Source organism: Heloderma suspectum, chromosome 2 (genome assembly GCF_057233095.1).
Source record: "Heloderma suspectum isolate Gila_16-S chromosome 2, 16-S_ref, whole genome shotgun sequence".
Classification (NCBI taxonomy): Eukaryota; Metazoa; Chordata; class Lepidosauria; order Squamata; family Helodermatidae; genus Heloderma; species Heloderma suspectum.
Genome location: NC_139459.1, coordinates 242,642,471 through 242,665,582, shown reverse-complemented (window position 1 = coordinate 242,665,582; position 23,112 = coordinate 242,642,471). Strand labels below are relative to the sequence as shown.

Sequence of the window (23,112 nt, the reverse complement as noted above, 5' to 3'; positions counted from 1 at the left end):
TTTTGTAGGCATATTAATCAGGTTCTAGTTTCATGACCAATATTGTTTGAAAAGTTAAAATTAATACTGAGGAGTAAATCCATTTTACACAAGATTCTATTAACCCTGACCAATATATTTAGATTCTCATTTAAGTCTTAAGAAAAGATGTCTGATTCAACCATAAACTTTGCTTTCTGGCATAAGGTACATGAACTTACATATTCACAATCTGATCTCTAGAAAGCTTTAGTTTTGTGTGTGGGGGGGATTTCTTTTCAACGTTATTTCGAAAAAGATGCATTTCACTGCAATGTCAGACTCCCTGCTGAAAATTGTAGCTTTTGTAGACAAAAGATTAGTGCCCTTTATAAGCAGGCTTCGCTGTATTAATTTTTGTTTCCTTCTTGAAAAGGCTCACTGCAGAATTAATGAGCTAAAAAAAAAAGTAAGATGGCTCAGAGAATTTCTCCCATTCAAGTGCAGCTCCATGCAGCTTCCGCCAGGCCTGGTGTACTGGAAGCTGATTCAATTACTCTACTCTTCAGTTTTGTGTTTGTAAAAAACAGTGATGGAGCACAGTGTCACAGGTCACTTCTGGTTAAACATCCCATCCCTCTTGCAGGCATTTAGCTCAGAATCCATTTGTGTGCGACTGCCATTTGAAGTGGCTGGCTGATTACCTGCAGGATAATCCAATAGAAACCAGCGGCGCTCGATGCAGCAGCCCACGTCGCCTTGCCAACAAACGAATCAGCCAGATCAAGAGCAAGAAGTTCCGTTGCTCAGGTAATTCATTTACCCAGACTGTACTGCACTTTCAGTTCAGAAATAAGCAGGTCCACAGAGCCTGCTAATCAAATCTGTAGGACAGTGTTTGCTATAATGGATATTATGTAGCATCTTTCTAAAATTAAATTTGAGAAATTGGATTAGTCCTCCAGAAAACCTATTTACCTTATGTATTAAAAGAGAAGCAAACCTTTAGCGTGCCTTGTTATTTATTTATTTTTAGTTGAAAGATAGGCTGTAATTTTTTAAAGAATCTAGTGCTGTATACTGCCTTAACAGAGATAAGGTAGAAATGATCCCTTGTTTCGAAATGTCTGAAATTTCTTTTTAAGAAATGAAAAAAAATCCAGTGTGTTTCAATCAAATCCAGGGAGATTTGCTCAGTTCATTAATTAAAAAATATCTCATGGGCCAAATAAAGGGTTTGTCAGGAGGGCTTTTCTGCGGGTCATGGAAAGCATGCTGTAAACTTGTTTTAGCTATTCTATCGTACTCTCACAGGTGACATTTTGGTGCAGTGTGCCCCTGCACGTAATAGATGTGGAGACTGTTGCAGAGGTCTGTCTTTATAATGTGCTTTTGGGCAGGAGCAGGCACACTACTTCCAAAGAACAAAAGAAAAAGGAGATAGAAATGCAACAAAAGATAGACAGGTTGGGTGGGGACCGTCTTTCTGCATGTTCACCATTTTTTAAAGCCTAGTAAGTTGTGTGCTTGCATGAAGGTGTTATAAAATGGGTTTCACAGGTCCCAAGTAATGAAAAGCAAAAATAAATGGAACAAAGGGTTCACGCAGGCCCACACAAGTTGCATGACCCACTTGCGAAAAACAGCCTACTAGACACAAACGGCAGTCCACCTGGGGCTCGGGAGCTCCTGGTATTGCGTTCTGGCCAGGTCTGCAAAAATGTGGGATTATCAAGCCCAGGCCAGATCTGCAGAGAGAGAACGTTTCTCAACATGCTGGAAAACGAAACTTCATTTTCAATAAAGCCTAACACATTTTGGTCCTGATATTTTTAGGGACTTTCTTCAGGGACCATAAAAGATATAATACACAATGAAATGTCTTAAAATGAACAATAAACAACAGCAAATAAATTCAATACAAACTGCATACACCTTTATACTTACTAGCTTTAAAATTGCCTTCTGAGAACTCAGAATGATATATCTCTTCAACTCAATAACTGGCAGGTAAAATTATTTCTGAAGGCATCAGATTAGATGTCCTACACATGAGATTGGCATTCCATGGATTAACAAACTATTAAAGACATGGGTAGGCATGGACTGCAAGGATGGCAAAACGCATCTCCACAAGTTGCCCTCTAACCCCATTCCACACCGCCATCGTTATAGAAATTATTAGGCTGTCTCAATGGAAAGCATCATGTTTCCACAGCTAGGAAATATTAGGGAGGGGGACTGTATCATATAGATGGTGTTTACTCAATGAACCTTTGTGCTGCAAAATAGTGGTTGAATGGAAGCCACATATAACTAATGGCTTGGAGAAAAACAGTGGTTAAAATATTGTGTATGATGATTGTGTGTGTGGGCTAAGCCTTGAAGACTGTAATCAATCAAAGAACAACGCTGGTCAAAATTGGAATGGTTAACAGTGACCTGCAGCATTTGATAAATGTTTTAATGCACATTGTATCTAGAGCCCTGGAGCTGACCCAAAGTCTTTCGTCTTCCAGGCATGAGCAAAAGGATATTGCTTTAAGAAGTCAAACATTGTCACATTCTGCTTGTTGATATTGTAAGTTCCTTACACATACATGATTTCTGTGTGTAGTGGTCATACAATATGATGCTTATTTCAGGCAAGATTCAAGGATAGGCAGTTTTTTTATATGATGGAAAGGCATTAACTAGCTTGAGAAGAAAAAAAATACTGTTACCTTGCAGTACTTTCACATAAAATGAGCATCATTACTTTTTTTTTCTTAAAAGAAGGACTATGATTAATTGTGTTCCTGACAACAAGGACAGGTGATGGAAGTCACTAGCGTTATGTGAAGGAGACACGTACCCTTGTCTGCTCAATACATCATAAGCTGCTTTTTATCAATACAGTAAAAGTAATGTCATCCATACATAAATCTGAATTGTGCTTGCAAAGTGTTAGATGTTCGTGGGGCTGAATCTAACAGTCTTATTCTATTCATGGAGGGCCTTTGATCCAGTGGAGGGTCACCCAGTTCAGATTTGAAGGGGCACACAGGCCTGCAGTGGGGAGGGGAGGAGGGGAAAGTCCCATTGTGGGAGCAGAGCTCTGCTTGCATGACGTTGCTTTTTTCCTCATTACACCTTTGAAAATCAAATCCTCTTTCAGATTAATTTTCATAACTTCTACACAAAAAAAATCTCCCTCTATTGATGAAAAACATCAATGGTTTGCTGGTGAACTTCTCTGACTATTCTTAACAGGAAAGCATGTGGAGTAGAACTGTGTTTATCTACCAATCAGAAATCATTGTCTTGAGAAAAACCTTAGAAAGCTGATTTTATTTTAGTGGCCAATGCTTTCATCAATTTCTGGGGATGGTGAGGAAATTAAAATATGATATTGATTTGCACTTTTGGGACTTGGGGACCCAGAAGAAAAGTCCTTTGGTGCTGTTAAGTTAATTAAATTCCTTCATAAATTTAGACAGCATAAGACTGATATCCTGAGAGCAAAATGTTTAATTTATGCTTAGGGGCAATACATTATTTTTAATAAGAGTTTCTCATATAAGTTTTAATTTTTAAAAGGACTCAGATTTATATCCTTGTTCTTCAGATTATGGCTGTATGTGAAAGAGCAAGTAACAGAAAATGAACGTGTCATATTTTCTGAGATTTTACTGTTAGGTTAGATAGGAACAAACTAGATGCTGCACTGCATCTGATACTTGGTGTAGATGAAAGCTTATTGCCCATTGTCCTCAACATAATTATCCAGCAAAACTCCTTTTAACTCCATAAAAATTGTTATTTCACCTCTGCCCCACCACATTATTTAAGTTTTTGGTGAATCAGAAAGACAACCAAAACCTTGGGTGTGCAGGATTGCAGCTGAGATTATTATGATCAAGAATTTAATTAACTGACAGTGCAATCCTCTGCATTTCTATTCAGGAGTAAGTCACACTGAGTTCAACACATCTTACTCCCAGGTAAATTCATACAGGATTGCAGCCTGGGGTTACTTAGCATAGAATGATGGCAAACTGAGGTACTGACTTCTAAAACTATATTGTTATGCGTGGTGAGAGGTGGCCATTTTAGACATTATGCATGGGTGTGTCAAGGTCTACTATAGAGTTCAGACAGGTAGGGTATGGTGCATTTGTCTGCAAACACATGTTTATTGCATTCAGGTATACACCTAAAAATGTAATATGTGAAGCTGTCCTTAGAATTAATGTTAAAGGGAAATATTATTGAGGGGAGTTGTTTCATAGGACATAGCAAGGGAAAGGTGATAGTATCTTAATACATATTTTAATGATTTGCTTATTTCAAAGAGCATGTAGTATTTTTCTCTCTCATCTTGAATGAAATAAAATCAGATTATGCTGTTTGATGGAAAAATCTAATATTGCCTGACACTATTGGGAAGTGAGGCTGCTCTGCAAATTATTAGATTTTACAGGATAGATTTAAATCCTCTGCGCTTGGACAGTTTTAGGACTCAGAGGAGAATGTTGGGTGAGGGCGTTTTTTTCTAGCCACAGCCCTGCTATATATTCAAGATGAATGGACATGTATGCGAGAGAGAGACAATTTTCTGCCATTTTCAGTAACAGCTATAAAAGGACATAGTAGTCTTCAGCTGTACATGCCCAATGGCAGTCAAGCATCCAATAAGACATGCCAGTTCTGTTTCACCAGAGGCTCTTCTCAGCAAGCTGGTCTGCTTGGCATCTTTTGATTAAGATAACTGCCATACAGCTTTGTTTTTTAAGGGGAAATCAAAAGGAATCCAGCAGCAGATTGTACTTGCTCAATGATAGCCCGGCGTCACTTTAGAATTGGCAGGGCTCCTTGATTAGAATGCAGCTCTACAGTGTGCACTGCCAATGGCCTGAAAAATATTGCTCCACTCTGAGAAATCTCTGTCTCTGTCTCTCTCCCTCTCTCTCTCTCTCTCTCTGTGTGTGTGTGTGTGTGTGTGTGTGTTTCTCTCTTAGGTTTTGTTTTCCTCCTCTCTTTCTGTCACATTTGACTAGCAATTGATTGAACTGCCCATGTTCTATAGTTTCCTTGCTAATGAAAGAATGTTTAAAGGAAACAAAGTCACTGGAGCTTTGCCCTCTCCTATCCTAACAATCAGAATTTGTTTCCCATTTGAAGCCCTGATAACCAAATGCATTTGCTCAGTTTCTGCAGCGTTTGATTCTTGTTCTTTAACTGATTTAATTAGCTGCTACAAGTCCTGATAGTTGTCATACACACTACTAACACAACTAACAACGAAGATAGGACAATGAACCATCTGCCAACAGAGATCTCTCTTTGTTGGATGCTGCCTCTCAGTAATTCAATCCAAACAGCATAGGTACAAATGTGGAAGACTGACGCCTAAGCAGCTGCACATTTAGTGACACTTTCTTGTAACCTCTATTATGGCAGAACTCTTTGTGTCAGAGCATGCTCTCCTCCATTTATCAGTAGCTGTCAAAAGCATTTTTAGACGAAAGCAGGTCTCTACGATATTTTGCATCTCTGCTTGAGTTCTTAGCAACTGTTTGCATGGTGATGCCATAGATCCAAAGTGGTGTCAAGTGCATAGGCTGTTTTTTGGTTCATTCCCCTGGGTATGTATTGAATGGTATTGGACAAGCCAAAAAACCATTACACTAGCTTCGGCTATTGGGCGGTATAGAAATGAAATAAATAAATAAATACATACATACATACATACATACATACACTATACTTGCTACCTAACTGAAAATTTTGACTACAACAAAAGATGTATATTATACAGCGGCATCTAGCTTAACAGCAGTTCTAACAATAGTGAATCTGTTTTCTACAGATTTGCCAAACTGACAAAATGATGTTGCCTTTCTGCATAAAATAATGTAAAGGAAATGGAACTAAACATAACAGTAAAGCCCTGAACACTACTAAAGCATAAGTAAAAATGATGGAAATTGAAAAGAAAAATACAAATACAACATCCTAGCAAGCCCCAAGTGTTCAATATCTCTATGATGAGGTGTTTTCTTTATGCATCATAAGATCAGGACTCCTCAGTTTGGGGGCATATTTACACTGCAAACTTTAATCAGTATTGCACCAGTTTAACTATCATGGTTTCCCCCAAAGAGTCCTGGGAGTTCACGGTGAAAGATCCCTAGAACCACAATTTCCAGGATTATTGGGCAAAAGCAGTGATGGCTGCAGTCCTATGCACATTTATTTGGGTTTCCCATAGGCATCTGAGTGGTCACTGTGGGAAGCAGAATTCTGCTGGATGACATGGACCTTTCGATTCAGTTCTTACATTCTTATGGGAGTAAGCCAGGGGTGGGCAACTTGCCGCCTTCCAAATGTTTTGGCCTACAACTTCCATGATCTCTCACCATTGGCTATGCTGACTATGGTTGCTGGGAGTTGTAGGCAAAAACATTTGGAGGGCCACATGTTTCCCACCCCTGGAGTAGGCCCTGTTGGGGCTTACTTCCAAGTAAGCATGCATAAGAGTGTGCTGTAAGTGTCCCTCAACTGTAGAATGCTTCACACATGACTATCTTCCTGCATAACCATCACTTACATGTATGAAAAAGTAAGTTATGTACAGTGCATGTACACTGTCACATGTGCACACATGTCTGGTTTGCACTGTGTACTAGTGTTGGGAAGCTGCAAGCATTTGATTCAGAAGAGCACTGACTGGAGGTGAAAGGCAAAGAGCTCCAGTGGTAATATTCATGTAAGGTAATTGGGACCTCAGAGCCTTTCTGACCATTTACATTTATTTTATATCAAACTTGCCTTTCTGATGACTCTTGGTACTGCATCTGATAAGTGAACTGTTTGGCCTGAACTTATTTTTTGCTTAATGCGGCGTCTTCATGCAAGTGCTGCAATGTGTGTGAAGTTTGTACCAGGTACATTGGGTACTATTGTGTAGATTCCATTGCCATGTAACAGTGCCAGTCCATATGGTGACCCTGTTACAGTTATGACACCTACGTAGAGTCCACACGAGATAGCAACGCTTTTTAGCAACAGACAAGTATGAAGTAGCCTTAACAATTTGACAGGTGTTTTGTTATGTTTTTATTGTATTTGTTGACAATGATGCACATTACTGGAGTGGAACTGAATACTAAGACTGCTGCTCTCACTTCTAGAAAACCTAGCTCAGCCTTCACCAACCTGGCAGTTTCTAGATGTGTTTGACTATAATTCCCAGCATCTCCCAGCCACCCCTGTTGTGGTTCAACACATATGAAGGGCACCAGGTTGGGGAAAGCTACCCTACCTTGAAATCAAGCTCATAGCCTTCATGAGATTTGTTTTCCCTTAAGCAGAACAACGGATACAATCTAATGAAAGTCTGCTAGGTAGAGTACAGACCTGAAATAGACTATACCGAAAGTGCCTTTAAAAATAATAATCATAAGCTTTCTCATTTCTACCAGTCTTTTGGGGAATGCTAAGTGACATGCAGTGGTAACAGTTTCCTGCTGCTTCACTGATGCTGGGTGAAAAGTTTTGAAAATCCTACACTGACAATATGGGAAGAACAGAAATGTTAAGCGAAAGTGTGGATTCCTAATCAATGTTTAGTCAAATATCAACCAAGAAACCACTCAATATTATAGACTGCATTCTACGAAAGAGCAGAGATGATACTCTGTATGTTGGGTAAAATATATTAGCTATTTTAAAAAGTGGTATTTTAAAGGGGAAAACCCCCAAGCACTACCAAATACTGATTCTTAAAATAGTCATAATAAAATAATATATTTAAAAACATGCTTTGCTCCTAAGAGAGCTAGTTATTCAAAAATTGCTACCGAATTGACTGTTGAATAGCAGTATTCCATGAATGTGTTCAGTGACAGATGCTGTAGTTAATGGTGATATGGATGTCATTCACAATTTGCACATGCTCACTGTATATAATCTCTTGAACTTCTATTGAAGGCTGTCAACAGCAAGCCTTTAACTGGATTTCGATCGTAACGGCTGTGCCTTCCAAAGTTTCTGGTCGTTGTTCTCATGCACTAACAGTCTGCTATAGAGTGTTTTTTGCAATTGTAGCAATAAGTATTCACTCCTTGAACTCCAACTCCTTTATGCATGGGAGAAGTGGACAGCAGCTCACAATGAAATCTCCAGCTTGTGCTTCTCCATGCTGCTTCCTCTCAACGCTCCTCTCTCTTTGGCGGCTGCCTAACACTGACTCTTCCTGTCGATGGGATTTTCCTTTGTGCTTGATCTAACCATGTGGTAGAACAATACAAATTGAACATGGTTCTGTCAAGCACCATGGAAGGTTCCATGCTTCCCTGCAGCATGGCATGCTGGGATACTTCTGCTGTTTTCAGAAGCATCAAAAGGTGAGAGATTTCCTCGTTTTGACAGGGAAAGTGAAAAAAGAGACTTTGTGGTAAAGAGGAGTGTAATAAATTCTATAAAATTAAAAGATTTCATGCAGATATCACACAGAGAAACCCACAAATCGATCAAAGCATTGAAAGAGTGCTTTCACGGACAGCTTGCATGTGAAATGTTGTTGTTGTTCAGTCGTTCAGTCGTGTCCGACTTGTATTAATTCCTCTTAAAGTGAACAAATGGAGAATCTAGTTGATTTATTCGATTATATTCCAGCTTTAGTGGTGATTCCATGAACAATGTCAGCTTCATTAGCTGAAGATTATAAGTGAGACACAATATCTGGATATGGTACTGCATGGTGCTCACTTTTCAGTAACAGTGGGTAATTGTGCATGTGTTAGATATCAAATGTACTTAAGAGAAATCTTGGTGTTGAACTAATAAGTATTCAGTCATTAAAGAATTCTGCTTGGAAGTGCACATGGCCACAGTGACTAGGTAGAATATGGAAGTTACAGAACTCATAGTTGCTATCTTGGCCCTACAGTATCAACCTAACTTTGACATACTTGCACACTTCATGCTGACAGCTTTGGTGAATACAGATAGTTATGTACCAAATGATATTTCACTACAGTGTGGATGTAAGCATTTTGGAACTTGTTTCTCTCTATTGGTGGCTTTCAAAATATCTACCTTCAGATAAAACTTTCCCTATTGAGTTGTCTGCCAAAGGAGCCTGAGTATCTGCCATGGAACCAATGCCTCCTTTTATAGTACCGTCTGGGGCACAGGACATACATTTCATTTACCAGCAGCACTGGCCAGGCTTGGTGGCCTTCACCATTGACCCACACAAACTAAGAGTGTGCCCTAAAATACACGCAACACTCCCCTCCAGCGGTATATTGTAGGGCAGGTGTGGACAACACACAGTCTGTGGACTGCTTATTTCCCCCCTGGCCTTTTTTTACAGCCCCCTACTGCCCCATTGCCACCGCTTCTGCTACCAAAATTCAGCACCATGGTAGTGGAGTAGGGGGTGGGGGAAGCATAACCCATTTTTAAAAAGACAAAGTGGCAATTTCTCACCAAATATTGGCAGCATGGTGGCAACAAGAAGTGACTTTCAAATAGCCCCTTTTTGATAGCACCACCAAAGTTCAGCAGCAGAACACTATGTTATCCTTTTAAAAAGGGGCTGCCTTGCTGCTGTTTTCCTGCCACCAGGCTGCTGAATTTCAGCAGCAAAGTCAGCACTTGAGCAGGGGGGCAGGTCCCAGTGGGGTCCAGGGATCCAATGTGGCTCCTGACTCCTGGAAGTTGCCCAGTCCTGTTTTAGGGGAAGATCAGTCAATGGGTTGGCAAGCTGACTTTCTTTAGGGTATCTTGGCTCCAATTATTTATTGATATTAATTATATTATATTATATTATATTATATTCATTATATTAGAACCCCACCTTTCTCCCGAGAAGCTGAAGGTGGTATACAGGTCTTCCCCCATTTTATACTCACAATAGCAGTAAGAGAGTGATAGGCCGAAGGTCACCCAGTGAACTTCATGTCTGTGAACCAACATGTCTGGTCTTCCTGGCCCTCTCTAACCACTATACCATACTAGTTCTAATCGATAATGCCACACATTACTGATCTTATTGAAGAACCTCTGTTAAATATGTAAATAGACCCAGCTTAAAAACCCCTGGTCTATATACATCTGCCAAGTAACATTTTTCCATTGCCCTTCTTCTCCAGATTTCTGATACATTGTGGAAGTCTGGTAACTATTTGGCCGGATGATGCAGGCAACTAAGGTACCACAAGATGTATCTGCATCAGATATCTGGCTACCCAAATGGCCACATCCGTATTATAAGTGAAATTTGTCACTTGCTAAATTGTCATCTTTATTCAACCCTGACTAAAGCTTAAAGTGAGTTTTTTAATCTGTTGTTACCCTTCACTAAGCATTGTTCATTCGATTGCCTGTGCTGATGAAGATATGTATCTGAAAAGTGAGGGAGAAGCTGGTTTCCTTGAATTTGCTGTCCTGTTTTTCCTGCAAGAAAAATGTTTTTTTGCAAAAGCAGGTCTTATGAGACCAAGAGGAATGGAGCTACAGGTGTACTGGGCTACAAAATATGATTTCTGCTCAAGTGTTAAGAAATGTCTTTCATAATAGACATTTTGGTAAAATAATTGAAACTAATGTACATGTAAATAAAGTACCAGTGTGGTCTTAAAAACTGATTTCATATGAGGTTAGTTTTTCATTAAAAGCTTTTTATTTACATTTTGAAGTTGCAAAAAGTATTTTCATTGTTACATTAAAGTTCTCAAAGTAATACTATTTTCAGAGTTTCCTCTACAGCGCTCCCTAACCTTGATTTTTATAAGTGAAGTAATGCTTGCACATAATCCCTAATGTTGAAACTCTTGAATTGTACCATATCCACTTAAAGCCTCATGGGAGCTTGCTGATAAAGTAATGCATGTAGAGATGGATGGACACATATAACTGGTACTGCAACCAGATGGCTGGCTTTCACATTAGTTTCCCTAATGGGAATAACATGATAGAGCTGCCACCTGTCCAAGTGATCTCAAGGCTCAAGTTAAATAGTAAATTTCCTCCTGTTGGCAGCTGATTGCTGCTGCCTTGCAGGCTGATGGGTAACTCAGAGTACTTGATGATGGCATGTGGTGTTTATCACCTTACACTCCATGGTCCTCTAGATAATTCACATTTAAAATTTTAATATACACATATATTTATAATTAATAAGAAAACTCTTCTTTTTCCTGCTGTTGCTATTTCACCTGTACCAAACATAAGGGTGGAGATGCCATGCACTCAATAGATGGATTTCTCCTTGTTTCTATAGAATAGAATAATAGATTAGGACTCGAGTTACAATGTCATATAGAGTACATTTCTTTTTAGCAGGCATATTTTTAATGGATAGACACATATAACTGGTACTGCACTTCCCAATTTTAGCATTGTCCTTCCCTCCTGAAATAGTTATAGTTACATTCATTGTAACAGGCTCAGATTTTATACATTCATGGAGAGCAACTCTGACATTCTAAGTATATAGTATGTGTACAACTAAGTATGGTACTTAAGGTTATTTCCAGTTAATATGGCAATGTACCGGTGAATAGAGTTATACCATGTTCCAAGCAGTGTAGTCTGTTCTAAAGAGAAACAAACAATTCTGCATCAAGGTGACTCAAATTTTTCAGTGATTTGATTTTTAAATGTATGATGGTATGCTACTGCCAAACTGTGGACTGGATGCAAAGAGCTACTTTAGGTGCACCTGATGTGCCCTGTGAAACATTTGAACGGCAGATTACCCAACCTGACGTTAAGAAGCAAAATACTTTTGCAAGTCTCCTCAGTTTCCATAGAGCTTGTCAGTATAGCATGATGGTGGTGATGGTGCGGGGGGGGGGGGTTGAGCTGTTTGACAAACACAAGTCCATAGTTCTCTGTGTGGAACTCCTTGTGTGGTTCTTTGTATTGAGGCTTATATATTGAAAGTGACATTCATTGAATGAATAAGTATTCAGTGCAAAATTGAGTGGTTTACATACTTCAGGATGTGATCACTGCCATATCTCTTTCCAAGGAACAAACCAGATGTGATACGACAGCCACATGTATCTGTTCATGTGTCTTTCCCATTCATCTATAAAAGGCAGGTCTATCTTTAATACAAAGAAATCTGCCCTTGTCTAACTTCTCTCCATAACCTGAACCAAATTTCTACCATGCCAGCTCTAATACTGGATGTGAGCCAAGTTGGAAAGAAAGGTGCTTGAAGCAACAGATCACAGTGAGGTAAGGCACAGGAAGGTTTTACCTTCCCTCTCCATTTCATATTAAAAAATAACCCCATTTCCTGGCTTATACATAAATGGGGCAGGCACATTAATAGATACATGTGACTGACTCTCATCTAGCTTGTCTCATCTAGTTTGTCTCCAAGACATGCTTGCTAAAAGAGAGACAAGGAGAGGGATTTGTTTTGTTTTGTTTAAAGCTTTTCTCCATGAGGCATTTATTGTGCGCTCATAAATCCTTACAGTTGTTTACGATTTCTTTAGACGACGATGTGATCCTTCGGCTTGATTTGAACTCACTTCCTACAGCCAGAAAAAAAATACTGCATTTGACTAAACTGGCACAGAGGAATGTGAGCCTCAGAAGCCCTAGAGCATGTGAAGAAACTCCCTGAGCAAGTGTTTGAATTTGTTTGACTTAAACCAGCTGGTGCAAAAACTAAGCTACAGACAGAACATTTGGATTTCAACATTTTGCCTGGTGTGGTAGCCATAAAAGTTGTGGGATCTGCAATAAAATGTTGCAGTGCATCCATCTACCCTCTTAGATGTTGCCTTGTTCAGAGTCACACACACAGCCAGCCATGCCCTATAAACTGTAAAGGGCTCAAGCAGACCAATTCACTACTCTCCAACTGACACTCAACATTATATGGCTCCTGGGGTTGACTGAGCATGCTCAGACTTCACTGAGTTATTGTTTGGGGGGAGAGTTGCTCCCTTTGGGGCATTTTCCAAAGATGTATTGCATTTCTGTATATCAAGCGATTCGCCCAAGTATGCTGGTACCTCCATCTTGTTTCTTAGTGACCCCATTTTGGTTCCAAGCTTATCTGCACTAAACTTCCTGAGTTTGCTGTTAGAGAAAATCATTGCTGATTATTTATTTTGTTTCTTGTTTCTTTAAAATAGGAATAATCATGCATCTTGCAGTTTGTCCTACATACTTTTGTTAATATCTAAGTAATGTAAGTGTCCAGTTAGGTTGTGCGAGGTTGCAGAAATATGCAGAAAGGGGCACCCATATATATAGTTATAATATTTAATTAGTTAAGGTTATAGTATGCTTCCTGGTAACATGTTCAAAGTGGCCTATAATCATGCAAAACTCATTAAACTTCTTTATAACAGAACTACCAAAACAAACAACTGGAAAAAATAGTGAGGGGCATGGAAGGCGGCAGTGTACATGGGGGAGAGATTTTAAAATTTGTCCAATGTGTTAAACACCTAAAACAGAAATAACAGTATATTTCACATTTAACATTCTTATCCTAAGCATAAGAATATCTTATCTTACTCTGAAGCAATTTATATTGATTTTGATGGAGTTAGCTTTCAAGTAAGCCTCCTTAGGATTACAGCCTTATTTCAATTTCTAGTTTATGATTCAGTTGTAATTTCTGTGTGAAAAGGGTCTTTGCTTCAAGTAACCACCAGAGTTATTTGAATGGGTGGGAGGGTGAGATACTTGTCTGGGAAATGCTTTAGCCCTGTTTGCCATACAGTCTTCGGTGGGTCTTGAACATCACAGGGACAACAGTGGGAAAGAAAGTGTTCCTTCCAATAACCAGTTTATTTAGGGCTATAAAGGTAAAAATCAGGACTTTAAATTGTGCCTGGAAGCTAATTGGTAGCCAGTAGAGCTTCTTTAGAACCAGTGCAGTACAGTCCTTTTGGACAGCCTAGTTAGCAGCCGCTGCATTCTGGACCAACTGAAGCCTCAGTAGTTTTGTAGTTTCATGTATCATGCTTATGTAGAATTTTCTGCATTGCAGTTTTTGTACTTCTGTCTATTTCGTGCACAGCTTCTATGGACTGTAGCCATAGCGAGCAGTAGTGGTGTTCTCAAACTGAATCAAGAATGCTAAAATAAATTCAAATGAACTGTACACAAATACCAGCTTGGGTTTCACTTTTTACTGAGGACCTTTTGAGAGCCCTCTTGAAAATTAGTTGAATGACGTTCCCTTCCAATCCTTTGCCTTCCAAAAATGTATTTTCTAGAAAGTTACTGCTTCTCATATAAGTGAATTTGGCATTGACAAATAGATGTTGCAATTACAACTGACTTATACAGTCCTGGAAAAGTTAAAAACACTTAGGTTTGTTAGGATGGTTGGACAGAACAAATGATTTTAGAGAAATATTTAGTTGTTCCCATAACGAACTATGAGGTGAGTGGGCAAGTACTGCCTGATTGAATCTGTGCTGGCAACTCTTTGATTACATATCCATTAATACCTCAGCTTCCATAAGCACAAGGATCATGTTTACCTCTCATTAATACTTTTTTTTAAAAGCTGGAAAGATTGGTTTGTTGAGCCTGACTGAGAAGGCGTTTTATTAAAACAAGTCAAAAGGGACCTGACAGTTGTAGAACATGCTGAATTGCAATTCTTACTATATTTATACACAGTACCTATTGTGATTAAAGTGGAAATAATTGCAACTCATGTTACTTTCAACTGCAGTGTTCTTCTGTTGTTTGTTAAAATATTTATCCTTGCAAACCGGACTCGTTGGTTTTAATAATATACACTGTGTCAAAGCTGATTGACTGCCTTGAGTTTCTGCCTTTATTGGTTCTAGCACACCATTTGCTATGTGGCGGGTGTTCTTTTTACCAATTTTTTTTTCCCCAAAAGGTGAAAAGGCCCTGGAATAGTCTTCTAGGAGAAGGGATGGGTTCCTAGTCTCTCTAGAATTACACTGAAGTGAATTGGTCAAACTACATTAAAGCATGATAAAGAGTTCAGTCAAATCTGGATTGATTCTTATGGGTTTGCTAAGTAAATGGAAGTGCTGTCTTTCCCAGCTCTAATGTGTGATGTAATTTGTGATGGTTATCTTACAGTGCAGCTATTTACCTGGAAATATTTAAACATTGCAGGTTCAGAGGACTACAGGAGTAAGTTCAGTGGAGAGTGCTTCATGGACCTTGTCTGTCCTGAAAAATGCCGTTGTGAGGGGACAATTGTAGACTGTTCTAACCAAAAGCTCACTCGACTACCCAGTCACCTCCCAGAATACACCACAGACCTGTAAGTATGGCACTCTTGACAAAGAAGTATATTGAATGCTTAACTATTGGAATAATTCAGTTGTTTGTTCTTCTTTTACTGGCCAAACTTACATGTTATCAGACTTATCAGGACAATGTGTGGATCATATCTTCCAGTATGACTGCCATGTTGTTGCCTGAAGTATCCTGTACTACGTTTAAATAAGACAATTTAAACATGTCTAATGAATCTCATTACTTTGAAGATGTACTCCCACTTTTATTTGATTTCAAGATTCTTTCAAACCTTTTAAGTGAAAGGCTTGCATTAAGATCAGGGCCAGCCCCAGCTTTGCTGGGCCCTGGGCAAAGTGCCCTCTGGTAGACCCCTTCTTCTTTTGGTGGACCATGGCAGGCTTACCTGGAAGCAGTGGTGGGCAGCAGCACGCCAAACAGCACCAGGTAGCTAGGGGGCACCGTTTTTATTTCCCACAATGCTCTGGAGTGATACTATGCTGGGGGCATTGTAGAAAATTAAAATGGCAGGTAGACTTAGCCGCGTTGAATACCAGACTGTGGAAAAAAGTAAAGGGCCCAGACAAGTGTCAGCAGTGGACCCTGCCAAGCTTCTCAAGGATGCCGGTTCCTGATGCTGGCCTTGAGCTAAATGTACACAGCTTTAAATATTAGTCAACTGGATACGTGTCAAATTCAACTTTATATGTTTAGATTCAAACGCACCTCATACTGTTCAGGTTAGTCAAAGTGGTAATTTATATGAGGAATATCCACATAGCAATAGCAAAGGAAATCTATAATGAAGAATTAAATGAACCAGTCACTTTAGAAACAAGACATCAGAAAGTGTTTATCAGGAAAGTTAGGGTAGGGCCCCCCACCCCCAAACCAGTATATTAATCTGACTTTTCATGTTATACATCCTGTACACTGAGCATTACAGTGTGTGCCTACAATTAATCAATATTAGAAACAAGGCTAGTAGGAAAAATATACATTTTATTACATGGTCTTGCTTCCATTTTAGCCTCACAACAACACTTTGAAGTAGGTTAGGTGGAGAGGGCTCAAGGTCACGCAGTGAGCTACATGGCTATGTGGGGATTTGAACCTGGGTCTCTCCACTCCTAGTCAAACACACTACACCACACTGGCAATAACTTGTTCATGATAATATTTGTGTGACAAATGTACATGCCCTGCAAGTCCCTCTGAGGCCTAAGATGTTTTACATGCTTTTATTTTTATTTTCCATAAGGCGTTTACATGATAATGACATTTCTGTTCTGGAAGCTACTGGAATTTTCAGGAAGCTCCCCAGCCTAAGGAAGATGTAAGTTAAGTTTATTTTTCATTGTTAATATACTCATGGTACCTGAGACATGAACTGATCCTGTGCACACTTAGTTGAGAGTATGCCCCCATAAAGTTTAGTGTGATTTACTTCCAAGTAAACATATACAAGATCTGGCTGTCCAATGTACATTATACAGTTTATAGTACATTCTCAGTAAAGAAGACGTACTACTTCACCATTCAAAACAGGAGGTCCTTTGGAGTTTGAACTACGTGAAAAACAAGCTGTTAATAATGAAAAGTATTATTGATTTATTAAAATAATTTATATTTCACCTTTCTTCCTCAATATGATTTACAGAGAATGACCCAACCTGACCTAAAATGTTGGCATATTGTTTGAACCAGGAAACAGTAGACTTGGCCTGGACATGATTTTCTTAGGGTGCAATTCTATGCATGTTGCGGCAGAAAAAAGTCCTACAACTCCCATGATCCCCAACTTTTTTCTGAGTAAACATGCATAGGATTGTGTCCTTAGACTTGCAACTGCCGAACGCAGGATGTGTGTGGTGGGGGCAGGGGTGAGGGAGTTGCTGTGAGAACTCTGGGCAGCAACTGTTCCTGTTAGTTGCCCATTCACTTTTCTCATTCATTCATTCATTCATTCATTGCATTTATATCCCGCCTTTTTCATCTTGCAAGGAACCCAAGGTGGCATACATAATCCTCCTCCTCTCCATTTTATCCTCACAACAACAACCCTGTGAGGTGGGTTGAGCTGAGAGTCTGTGACTGGTCCAAAGTCACCCAGTGAGCTTCCATGGCCATGTGGGGACTAGAACCTGGATCTCCTGGCTCCCAATCCAACACTCTCACCACTACACCATACTGGCTCTCATGGCGAAAAGAATACTTGTGTGCTCTTTTCTCTATATGCACATTTCCCACATCTAGGGAAATGTGAATGTGTGGTGCAGTCCTTTGACAGTTTGCCTCCTGGGCGCAAAATATCTATCACTGAGATATTTGATATCTCCGCACAAACGTGGTAGGCATTTTTAAAGGTATACATGCAGTGGTGTTGCATACGAGTCTTGATTTCCATACTTGTTGCTGAGCTTGCTAGGCTACATCCACATCTGAAACAAATTCATAATGTGCTAGTACTGAGAGGCCTGTACCTGATGCCCAAAGTTAAATTTAGGGGAAACCATATAGCTAGTGTATTTACGTACTGATGTCTCTTTTTCTCTTTTCCCATGTCCACAAATAACTAAACATCTGGTGCTCACTATTCATTTCAGGCTATGCAAGGTCTCAGTTCCAAGGCTGGCTTGAATCTCTTTTGTCAATTCTAGTCCAGCTAGTGTGTCTGATGGTGTTTAGTACAACTCAGTTCTCAAAAGTAACTGGCCGAGTTACATAGCTTTGTAAAGCTGCAATTCTATGCATTGTATCCTAAAGAAATCAAGTCTCTCTAAATTGGAGTCCAGAAACGTACAGTGGAAAAAATATAATGGGACATATGACGAACCTTTGATGTTAGTTAGTGAAATAAAGTTGATAGTGAAGATTTATTTCCTTTGTTTATTTTATGACATATTTGAGTAGTCTGCTACTATATATGTCCTCTTTTTGCATGTTGATTTAAGAGGCAGAGAGAGTTGAACAAGGCAGCACTGTTTTTCAATAAATATGGTGTAGAATAGACATTTTCCCATTTAACATATTATGTCTTTATGAAGCAGTAAATTTTCCATGCCCTACTCTTGGCAGAAGATAAGAATGTAAGAGTACAGGTGCAGTTCAGATGTCTGTATTCTAGCAAGAGATAATAGTGCCCTGCAGTTCCTCATCAAAGTTGTTTCATTCAGATTTACCATAGATCCTTCTAAGCAAAAAGCTCTCATTTTGTTTTTATGTTTTTATTACCTGCTATTATTTGTATCCTCCATTACCTGTATGCTGTTTTGTCCTGTTGGAAAGATGACATTCTGTGCTCCATATTGCAAAATTAAAATCAGACTTGATTTGGAAAACATTTCCTTGTTTATAGCAACCTTTCCTAAAGATTGTTTATCAGACTTCTTTTTTCTACCACCACCTATCTTCATTTGGAATTCTGGAACTTATTCAATTTTGTAAAATAGGGTCTAAAGCCCAAAGGAACTTGAACACAGATTTCCAATAAATCATTCCATAGATTTTGCAAAATCCCTCTAGTGTATCGTGCTTCCCTTTTCTTTTCCCATCTACATAGGCTTAAAACCCCTATAAAGTGGCAACCAATTTGTAGGGTTTCTAAACCACATAGCTAGAGTTGTGCTGGTGGTAATTATGTATGTCATTATTTATTTTAAACCATTTATTACCTTCTTTTCAGCTCAGAGCCCTGAATAACCCTCCCCAGCCGGGTTCGTACAGCCCAGTTGGGGGTTACATATTCATAATGGTGGACAGCATGTGCTGTGGTCCACTGAGGGTTAATTAACCCACAATGTGCTGTCGTGTTGTCCGAACTGGCCCAAGGGCTTGGCTGCTCCTGTGTCTTGAATATGTGTTTTCCAGAAATCAGGAGATAATGCTTTTCACGGCATGGAACTATTTTGTTTGTTTGGTTGGTTGTTTATTAAATGTATATGCCACCCAACTGAACAAATGCCTCAGGGCAGTTTACAATCATGAAAGCCCAAAACAACAGTAAAATAATAACCAATACAGTAATGAAACAACAAAAATATGAAAGAGACATCAATAAAGTTAATAATTGGAGCAACAGATTCAAGATTAAATGCCTGCTGGAAAAGGAAGCTCTAAGCTGGGCATCTAAATATATATAGTGAAGACTCCAGGTGGAACTTCTGGGAAGGGCAATCCACGGAGGGGGGCCACTATAGAGAAGGCTCTTTCCCTGATAGCCACCCTTTTCACCGTTGTGAGCGGCGGCACCCAGAGACTCTGAAGATTATCTTGAGCTGGAACATATCCTTCAGGTAGACTGCCCTTGGCCATTTCGGACTTTAAATGTCAGCACCAACACTTTGAACTGGGCCCTGAAAAGAACTGCCAACCACTGCAGTTGATGTAGTACTGGAGTGATATGTTCAAAGTGGCCAATCCCAGTAAGCAGCCTTGCTGCTCTATTCTGCTTCTGCTCTATTCTGCACTAACAAATTTCTAGGCCATTTTCAGAGGTAGCCCCATGTATAATACATGTATAATGTACAATAGCAATAATCCAGGCAGGAGTGAACAGTGTCACTGTCACATGTGTAACTATACCCAAGGTGTCTCTTTCCAGGTAAGATTGTAGCTTACTGTGTTACTGAGGCCCTTGGACCTCAAGTGACAGAGCTAGATCTATGAGCACCCCCAAACTACAAACCTGCTTCTTCCATGGGAGTGCAACCCCATTTAGAGCAGGTTGAACACCATTTAACTGGACAGATGAACCATCTATTAGCAGAACCTTCATCTTGTCTAGATTGAGTTTCTGTTTATTGGCCCTCATTCAACCCATTACTGAGTCCAATTACCAGTTCAGGATAGTCCCGGCCTCACCTGCATTTGATTGGAAGGAGAGGTAGAGTGAGAGTCATTACCACATGGATAACACTTTACTTCATCACTGTGGTCAACGCAACAATTGCTTGGTTTTGACCAACATTTATGGCTTCATTAACCATGGTTTATAAATCATGGTTTATGAAGCTGAGGACAAGTATTGGGGCCAAGTACTAGCTCTTCCCTCCTCCCTTGCACATCACTTCGGAGCTTAGTTTCTAGCTTGAAGTAAACCAGAGTTTCTCATTATGTTCAAACTGGGAAACTCTGACTTAATGTCCCTTTACAAACCAGGATAATAAGTCAGAATCTGATCACCTTACAAATGTCTCATTCTAGAAGCACCTCTTCAGTGGAATAATATTGTAGAAGGACACAAAATTTGCAATTGACACAAAACTGGGAGGGAGCTAAGGTATTAGCTATACCTTAGAAGATCTTGATAGGTAAGAAAACTGTGTAGAAAATAACAGAATGAAATTTAACAGAGGTAAGTGCAAACGTCTTCATTTAGGAAAGATGCACAGGTATAAGATGGGGGATACCTGGCTTGACAGTAGTACATGTGAAAAGAATATTGGGTTGTAGTGAATCACAAGCTGAATATGAGTCAACACTGTGATGTGGCTACAAAAAAGGCAATGCAATTTTAGGTTGCATCAATAGAAGTATGGTTTCTATGCCATGGTAAATAGTAGTCCAATTCTACTTTGCACTAGACAGACCTCACCCTGAATAGTCTGTCCAATTCTGGACACCATATTTTATGAAAGATTCAGATAAAATGGAACAAATTCAGAGAAGATCAGCAAAGATGATCAGGGTGCTAGAAGTTAACTCCTATGAGGAAAGATTAAAGTTACTGGGTATGTTTAGCCCTGAGAAGAGAAGACTGAGGGGGGATATGACAGCACTATTCAAGCACTTAAAGGGTTGTCACACAGAAGAGGACTGCAACCTGTTCTCTATCATCCAAGACTGTAGGTCATTAAATAATGGGCTTAAGTTACAGGATGGCAGATTTTGGCAGAACATCAGGAGAAACTTGCTAATGTTCAGAGAAGTCAGACAATGGAACCAACTTCCTAGGGACGTGTTGGGCTTTCCTTTGCTGGAGGTATTCAAGCAAAGATTCAACAGCCATCTGTCAGGGATGTTTTAAACTGGATACCTGCACTGAGCAGGAGGTTAGACGGGATGACCTAAATGGCCCCTTCTGACTGTATGATTCTGAGGACTATTATTTGCATGTGAAAGTGACAGAGTGTGGTGGAACTAAAAGAAAATAATAGGGAATTTGTAGACTAAAGCCATCACTGTAAGAAAGAAAGTCATGTTTTATATAGCTTAGATGAATGTACTTATGGCAGTCTGAGAACATCTACTTTATACTGAAAATGATAAGACAGTATTCTAGATACACCTCTATACCGGTTTTGTCACTTACACTGTGCATGAAGTCTTTACTATGGGAACATGCTAATATAGTACTGTCTGTAAAAATCAAACCTCACAAGCTCTTTCTATGTTCTTTGTCTACAGTAGCAAAATGAAACAAATCAATGCCTATTTAATAAGATACCTTAAGAAACATTATTGGTATGCAATGACAGTATATATGGGCAGCTTTCACTTGGAGCCTTTGTCTGTTCTGTCAATAAGTCGTGTGTTTAAGCGGTCCCAAAGGATTCATTGACACAATTGATTTCAGGGTCAACTGTGCCTGCTTTTAAGAAGTCTCTTGGTACACATTTACATGATAGCTTATCATGAATACTGAAAAGCCATTAGATGCCTGCCTCAGATGAATATGAACTGCAAGTCCTTAGGAGGAAAAGAATATCTGAATATAATACTACAACAATGGTTGTTTGCATGTGGAAAATGAGTTTGGAAAAAATATCACGTAAAATGTTGCCAGAACTAAGGAGGTTAGGTTAGGACTAATGATAATTTTGCACATTACCATGCTACCTTCCATAAAATCGGAATATGAAATATATTTATTAGTGTTTAGAATAAGTGTTTACACATGAGCCATAATGTTCATCGCCTGACATCATCTTACATCAAGTAAGGGTGCGTTAGCATGACCATCTCAGCCTGTGGTAGCCACAAGAATCTTTTATCTGTTTCATGTGCAAGCCATCTACTAAATGCTGAAATTACTGTCTATCAGCTTTTGGTGTAACAGTGTACCTACAGCCAATTTGGACTAAATTCAGCCTGTTTTCAGTTGCATACATCTGACTGGCTTGGAACAGCTACACTTTTTCTATAGGGATCATAAGTTGAGATTGTCATCTAAAAAGGCCTGATGTTGGCTTGAACCCAAAGGTGCTCTTCTCCTAGTGGAAAGCCTCTTCCATACACAGAAGGTTGGTTTCTACCCCAGTGGAAGAGTGTTGCATGAGAAAACTGATCCTTAATCTTGAGAAGTTCTTCTGTTTGTACAAGCTCTTGTATGAGATATTGCACATGCTCTGGCATACGACATTGCAAATGCTTTATTGTTGTTTATTTATTTCTAATACTTTTCTGCTTCTTAATATATTAAAATCCTTAGCAGTTCACATTATGGCTCACCACCATTTGTATGTGACAGCTTGTATCTTCCTTATTCACCACATTTCTCATACTGTAATACAACCACTCCTACATTGTGGTGTTACCCTACAAGAGCTCTTCCACTAGCACTTGTGCAGGAGTTAAGGAAACAGCACTAGCACGTCCTGTCCTTTCTTTCACAGCTCTTTGGATCCGTGTGTGTGTGTGTGTGTGTGTGTGTGTGTAGATAGATATAGATAATGAATTAAATAATAAAGATGTATCTTCAGATCAGCACTGGGCAACCTCAAGAGGTCTGGGAGCCATTTTCACACACACACTCCACACTGGGCACTTTCATCTCCCCCATGGTGCTGGAAACATAAATAAAATTTAAAAAATGGTATCTGGAGTGGCTACAGAGCACCAGAAAGGTTAAAACTACTCCATAGCTATTATGCAGCACTAAACATGTAAAAA

At 39.4% G+C, this 23,112-nt stretch overlaps 1 protein-coding gene across 1 annotated transcript in view; it reads left to right on the top strand.

Moving 5' to 3' along the window:
* The window catches only part of SLIT3 (slit guidance ligand 3), a 693,114-nt gene that overhangs the window by 498,972 nt on the left and 171,030 nt on the right, over positions 1-23,112 (top strand). The window contains exons 14-16 of the mRNA XM_084838630.1: positions 605-768; positions 15,094-15,244; positions 16,481-16,555. Of these exons, the coding sequence (XP_084694756.1) occupies positions 605-768; positions 15,094-15,244; positions 16,481-16,555 (390 nt within the window). The remainder of the gene's footprint in view (positions 1-604; positions 769-15,093; positions 15,245-16,480; positions 16,556-23,112) is intronic.